Source organism: Denticeps clupeoides, chromosome 17 (assembly GCF_900700375.1).
Source record: "Denticeps clupeoides chromosome 17, fDenClu1.1, whole genome shotgun sequence".
Classification (NCBI taxonomy): domain Eukaryota; kingdom Metazoa; phylum Chordata; class Actinopteri; order Clupeiformes; family Denticipitidae; genus Denticeps; species Denticeps clupeoides.
In genome coordinates, this window is record NC_041723.1 from 16,415,636 (window position 1) to 16,422,935 (window position 7,300).

Genomic DNA, 7,300 nt, shown 5'->3' on the forward strand with positions numbered 1-7,300 from the left:
ATAGTCCTAGTTTTTTTATTTGAAAAATAAATTACTTAAAGTAAATTAACCGAAGTATTAAGTTATTTGGTCTTAAAACAATTCAAATGAATTCTCAATCACTGACAAATAATTATATAGTGCTACATGACTTGTTATCATAAACCATACACAATTCTAGAACATTTCCACAAGTACTTCAATCAAGAAACAGTAGTGTTTAACTGTTTAACACACAAAAAAATATTTCTAATATGAATATTTTTTACTATGAACCCCCTGCCAATCCCCTGCCAATATTGCAGTCAAACACACAATATTATCTGTACTATGCTGAGGATATTAAGAATAAGAATAAGCAGCTGTGAATATTACCAATAAATTCCTGGCCAGGACCACTAGAGGGAGCTTGACTAGCACCAGCTTGAGAACCAAGGCCCTCCAGTAAAACTAAAGTAATATATTTTGCAAAGCTATTTCAACATAAAGTATATCAATTTTAACAAAAAGAAAGACATTCATTATTTGACATTTCACATTCAGGTGTGACAATAACATACAAAGCCTGACGTACCATTAAGAATAAAACTGGAAACCACAAATCACTTTACATTGTTTGCCAATTTCAACTTTATTTGCACCATTCAAACATAACTGACCTAGATTCCTTAAGTCACAGTTATATTTCACATTCCCCGAAATAGCTGAGCTTATTTTCCTTTACATATCTGCAGTGACCTTGACCACCTGTGCCCTGATGTATTTTTTACCAGCCATGCGTGCATCTGTGATTCAGAGAACAGGTTGGCGTCCCGTCCCTACAGCACGAATGGAAAAACAAACACACTAACTAACATTTTTTTATCAAGTGCATTTGAGGGATTTGAGAGCAGTTGACTTATCTGCTTGGCCTTTACCTGATTGTAATGTTTCTAGTTTGTCCCCATGGGAACAAATAAGAGAGCAACCCAGGAGGGTGTAAGCGGGAGGCTCTGGGCTCCACCCACGTATCAGACCGGTATAAAAACGCTGGAGGCTCCTGCAGCCGGTTCCATTGAAGCCGGTGCGGTCACAGATGAGAGATCTGAGTCTGCTTTTGTAAAAGTCAGCTGTTGGACACATCACCTGCAACACAGCTACTTAGCTCACGTGTGGATTTACTTCACCTCTAAGGTAAGCACTAAAAAAATAATTACATTTATTATAGTTTTAATCTATACTAATTTTGACATAAAAAGATATTTGTGTATAGAGTGAGATTAATGGTACCCACCTATTCTGCAGTTTTCTCAGCAGATCCATAGTAAAGTGCTGATGTGGGTGGTTGAAAAAATCCGCGTGTCAGTCCAGCGCACGAACCTGTCCCTTCCTGTGACAGAATACAGCTTCAAAATCGGAGACATCATGTTTGGGGACAAGTTTCCTTCTGACAAGAACAAGAAGGCCTCTCTGTGTCCCAACGTCATCACCCCGGACACAATCCCAGAGTTCTGCATCCCTCCCAAGATCTCATCCCCGTCGGAGATGAAGAACACAGAGCAGGCAAAGCCCGTTCCTGGCATCAAGGTCTCCTGTGAGAAGGGAAGCCCCAAGAGGGAACCCCTGTCGCAGGACATCATCACACTCATCCAGGTGGAGAGTGTGGATGATGGGCCCTTTGATGGCTACAGTGACGAGGAGAACACCAACGCTGACCCCCAGAGTCAGGCTGCCCTCTCACTGCCCCACCTGGCCAAAGCCCAAACCTGCTATGGCTTCTGCACCCTGCTGGAGAGTCCCCACACCAGGAGGAAAGAGTCCCTCTTCCACAATGATCCAAATTCGGTCGGAATCCCTCTTGTTATCCCAAGGAGCAGGTCAAACATTTGTTCCAGAGTGTCCCCAACTTCATTACCACCATCCCCTACTCCTTCCACCTCCTCATCTTCCTCCTTTAACCTGAACACTTTGACCTCAAGACTCTCCCCAAAGGTCTTCGGGCTCAACAGGCAGGGAACTCTGGACAGTGACACTACTTCCTCTACAGAGTCTTCTCCCTTCAGCTCACCACTGCTGCCCAGGTCTCCTCCAAAGTCCTCCCTCTTCAAAGCTCTGAGCCACGAGCGGCTGCTCTATCGTAACATCAGGAAGGCTGCTGTTTACCGAAACAACTCCCTGTCTACCGATGAGGGCAGTTCCACGGACAACAGTCCCAACGTACTGAGAAGGGCCTCAGAAGGTCTGATGGAGCCCATGACGTGCAGCTATGGCTTGGCTCCCCCAGCTATCTTTCCCATGGACCTGGTTCTACAGAGGGAGCGGGTCATGAAAGAGAGCCTTGTGCCCGTGGGCAGGGATGGCATCTTGCACCTCTCAGCCGAGTACTGCTCAGAGAACCAGCGTCTCCGGGTACGACTGATCAGTGCAGAAGGTCTCTATTCACTGTCTGTGGACCCAAAGAGCATCAACTGCAGCATCAGCCTGTCCCTCATACCCGGAAAGGTCCAGAAGCAGCGCAGCACAGTCATTAGGAAGAGTCGCAATCCCATTTTCAATGAGGACTTTTTCTTTGATGGGATCTCTGAGGAGGGACTCTCTCAGTGGTTCATGCGCTTTAAAGTGGTCAACAAAATGTCATCCATGAAAAGAGACTATGTGCTGGGAGACTGTGAGCTGCCCCTCACTAGCATCGTCACATGCTGAAATCTTTCATTCACTCCTCTCTATTTATTCAGTGTGTAAATATAAAATATATTATTTATTTATTTTATTTTTTTACAGATTTTTAAAATAATTTTATGTATGTCATAATAAAAACTTTTTTAATATATAGAAATTTGCTTTTGTTTCAAATCATTTAATCTTTTGCCATGAATAATTCCTCAAAGCACTGACACAAACAATAGTAAACATTTGAAACATTCATTTAATCAGTTTTCCTGCTTCTCAATGACGAAGGTAGATAAATAAATAAAATGAAATGATAAATCCTACAAAACAACTTTAAAGTACAGTGCAATCACAAAACAAAGTACATGCAAGATATTAGTCTTTCATGAACTGATAACATATCTGACCATATCCACAATCTAACTGTAATTAAAGATAAGCACATTTCTGATGGACTCCAAATAAACCATATCAAAGGTGACGCACATAAAAAAAAGAATCATATTCCAAAGATTTTACATTTCTTCACTGTGCAACAATGTTTCCAAATCTCTGTCACCACATTAGCCAATTGAAAGCAAAGACGACCATGCCTCAGTGCTATCTACTCACTGACCTTTATACTAGATAACTTTATTTTATCTTTTCTTAACTAATCATCTCATCACATGCCTGTGTTGATGGAGTAGGTAACAATATGACATTGTTGACATTGCAAATTAAAATGATGCATATCTAATTTTTAATTAGTTTAATGGATGTGCATGATAGTTTTGAAAGCTCATTGCTGAGATTCAAGAACAAATTTGCTTTCCTGAATACAAATTCAACAGAATTCCCTGGGAAACAAGAAAACTACATGAAGCACACGAGACTTTCACTTTACTTTTACTTTGTTTTTCTATTAATTACATTCAAGCATTTTTGAGGGCCTGAAGAAAACAAACAAGGCTACTGCCTTCGTATTTTTCATGTTTTGATGCCTCATAACCTAGAAATAAAATGGATTGTGCCACTTCATTTACAGAAATTAACTTAATGTTAACAAAAATAAATCTTTGACAACTACAGCTGCAAGTCGAATACATTTCTGTGAGCTGGCCAGTGGGATGCTTTGTATTTGCGATAGACATAACCTTTTCCTATTTGGCTGAATAGTTCAAGTTTACTTTTCCTCCATACATTTGGAGAGTTACCCACATGCCTTTGGGCAACCTCAGGTCATGCCTTCTTAATGTTAACACTGAGTAATGTTTTTTTTTCTGGCCACTCTTCCATTGGGGTCCTATGGACAGATACTCCAGTCTCTGCTGTGGAACTCTTAAACTCTTTCAGGGTGTGGTCTCTGTGCTGTCTCTCTGATCAATGTGCTTCTTGCCGGGTCTGTGAGTTTTGGCGGGTTTGTTGTGGAAAAGGGTTTTTATGTTGACAGATCAGGCGACGCTTAGATTGCACACAAGTGGACTTCATTTCAATAATTATGTGACTTTTGATTGGCTGCAACGGAACATTTTAGGGGCTTTTATCACTTTGTACAAATCCATCTCATAAAACAAGACTAAATAACATGTCAATTACAGGTACAAGGCACTGTTTTACCAAAAACTAATTTCTGCAGACATCAGCACAGGGTTGCCCATTCGAGGTTCTATTTCGAGGTGATTCCGTTGCTGTACTTCCATTTTATCCAAGTAGTGCAATCAACTCATGTAGAATGTAGAAATGACTTCCTTCGAAACTTACACAACTTGTCTTTATATTTGCACATTTATAAAAAAGGTGTCAAGTGATGACACTTAATATAAATTAGCAGGTGTAAGTCTAATGAACTAAGTAGGAAGGTAGAAAATGAGATAGTGAACATGGACACTGAAGTTTCAACATGGCTTTTATTTGAAATAAAATCGATTGTGGTTCAATGCCCCAATGGTGATTACAGATACACTGTTTTTCTTCTTCCTGATGAATTTAGTTGCGTTGAGTGGTAAACATGCCTCCTGTAGTGCATTGAGGAAAACACAGCCTCTCTCATTTCCTCTAAGCCAGTTGTTTCTCCTGACCTTTGCAGAGATTGAAAATATCCATGGTAACCTGAAACCTCGGCCATTCACTTCAAATCAGATGTCTGCGTGATGACGAGTCCAGCGCGTGGATGGCCAGCTGAACCTTGCATGTGAGTAGTTCTCACTTTCATCACCCTTCTTACGAACGGAGCTACTGATGAAGTATAAACACCGCATTTTTTAAAGGTCTGGATCCATTGGGAATTCATAGCCACTGAAGTCTATGGGAAGTCCAGTTCGTTGCCTTATGACGTGGTCGAACTGGTAGTTTTCCAGTCACTCTGCACTTTGAACTCAGACTCCCCTGGGAGGAGGAGAGCATTCCCAGACCACGTTATGTTCACATGTGCTCATATGCACTTGCTTCCCTGTAATCTGTCTTCTTTTTGTTAAATTAATTGTTGTTCACTACTGCATTAACAAGCAGAGAAAGCAGATTAAGTTTACATGCTTTCATATTAATGCTGACCCAGTCAAACACACACTCACACAAATATAAACTGTTAGTGACTGATCAACAATATTCTAAGCTCCACGTCAAGTGTAATGAATGTGAATAGCTTGAAATGATATCTTGCTGACACAAAAGGTGTCCCTGACCTGAGTAGAAAACACAGGATTAGCACATTTCATGAAATAATGAATATATGTCTTTTATCCTGTGCCATTAAGCAGTCACTGTTCAGCAATGATTTATGAGCTGAAAACAAATGCCAGAGTGGTATGAATAATGAGATTACACTGATTTCCGGTGGGTGATCCAGTCAAGACCCAACCTGAAAGAAAGGACAGTTGCCTAGCAACTCCATTTACACTCATCAGGCCCACTGCCACGTCAAGAACTGAACGCTGAGACAAGGCCAGTGGTAATGTATTATTAGTCTTCCAGGTGAATTAACTGTTCCCTGTCTACATACGTAATAAAGGGCCCATGCCTCTTCCAGTGACACCATGTTGATTGACCAGTCACCAGTAGACACCCGTTCCAGCTTGATTTACCTTAAATAATGGGAATTGCAGCACAATATCCAACCTTGATCTGAGATTTATCTTACTAAGCACTCCAGAAACATTCCATAATTTGTCTGCATTTTAAAAACATTTAGAATGTTAAAAAAAACTACTACAAATTATTAATAGAATGGAAAGGAATTGTGTTTTTGCTGTTATGGCAAATATGTCAATGTATTGTGTAACAGAGATACTTACTGAAAAAACAGTGAGCTGCCCATTTCATAATAGCAAAATGTAATGATGGCCCAAGGCACAAATGCAAAGTTTCTTATGCCCTTTATTCTTGTGAAAAATAATGTACCCAAAGGCAAAAAACTGGTTTCAAAACTGAAACCAAATCTTTTTCTTTTTACTCACAAATACGGGTAAACCCATCAGTTAGCCAACAAGCGCATGAGACATGAGGCAGGAAAAACTATGCACAAGCAAATAGGGCACAGCCGAGACCTCGAATTACGCATCCATCAGACCCGAGTCCCCGAGCCCAATAGTCTCCAAGTCCCCTAGTCCCCAAGACTCAGTAAGACCGGGACCTGACAAGATGCACAAAGTCTGCCTGAGAGAATGGTGAAATAATGAATGACCAGAGGGCATTCAAAAGTGAAAGTGAAGTGATTGCCGTTGTGATACACTGCAAGCACAGCACACAATGCACACAACAAAATCCTCTGCATTTAACCCTCATTGAGCAGTGGGCAGCCATGAAAGGCGTCAGTGGCACTGCAGCAACCTTCCAATCAACTTTCTTACCATCTAGGCCAACACCGCTGGGGCAAAGAACATGAATCATGTTTAAGATATTGCCCCTGATAGTAAATGGAACAGTTAATGTCTCAGTGAGGAGTTTAGGTCTCTACCTTTGCAGCACACTTGTTGACAAAATCTTAATTTTAACAATAGTCATGCCATGGCGGAAAAGGAACAGACAGGCTCAATCGATCAGCATCGTGATCAAACAGATTCATTTATGAATTCAAAAAATAAATGTCATGATGGCCATAAACATAAATAGAACCTGTAGCATACAATGAAACAGCTAAATTTCCAACCTATTAGTCCTGCCAGCACACTATTATAGGGTTCCGATCCCTCGAGCTTCATGAGCGGCTGCTCTGAGTGATCAGGACCCAATAATCAGGACAACTGGCACCAGGTGGGTAAGCCCAGTGGCACCTGAGCAGGAAGCACAACACTAGGGTCCATCCTCCAAGGCACAGGTGGACTCGGACCCTCAGGTGCTTTCCCTCTTTGCTTCAGGCACAGGGGCGTGGTAGGGCACTCTGGCGGCATCCCTTTGGATATCACCGATCTTTTCCTAGTTCCGCCAGTAAGGAGGCAGGCCCGCCCAGACGCCAAGGTGGTTTCAGCGGAACTGACTTCTGAGCTGCTGTGGATCGTGGGCATCGGGGGTGGACATAGTCAGCCCCGCTGGAACCGGAGGCTAGAAGGCAGGGCTCGGCACCTGGTGGGGACCTGGAAGGGCTCCTCTCAGCAGTCAGCCTCCTGCTTGCTGTCGTGTCCGTTGGGCTAGTCATCCCAGCACTACGCCGACTGGAAGAACCATTCCCAGGGTCGCTGGGGTCAGCAACTCGACA

At 42.1% G+C, this 7,300-nt stretch overlaps 1 protein-coding gene across 1 annotated transcript; it reads left to right on the forward strand.

Moving 5' to 3' along the window:
* Positions 1–418: 418 nt before the first annotated feature.
* On the forward strand, positions 419–2,667 carry c2cd4a (C2 calcium dependent domain containing 4A). Its single transcript, XM_028958832.1, has 2 exons — positions 419–1,152; positions 1,264–2,667. The coding sequence occupies exons 1-2, from the start codon at positions 925–927 to the stop codon at positions 2,659–2,661; spliced, it is 1,626 nt and encodes a 541-aa protein (XP_028814665.1). The 5' UTR covers positions 419–924; the 3' UTR covers positions 2,662–2,667.
* Positions 2,668–7,300: the final 4,633 nt, after the last annotated feature.

What these genes read in the sequence shown, in the direction of transcription:
- c2cd4a (XM_028958832.1), top strand. Translation starts at nt 925, where the DNA reads ATGGGAACAAATAAGAGAGCAACCCAGGAGGGTGTAAGCGGGAGGCTC. An exon ending in GGATTTACTTCACCTCTAAG is followed by an intron (nt 1,153 to 1,263) that starts GTAAGCACTAAA and finishes CCTATTCTGCAG; the next exon opens with TTTTCTCAGCAGATCCATAG.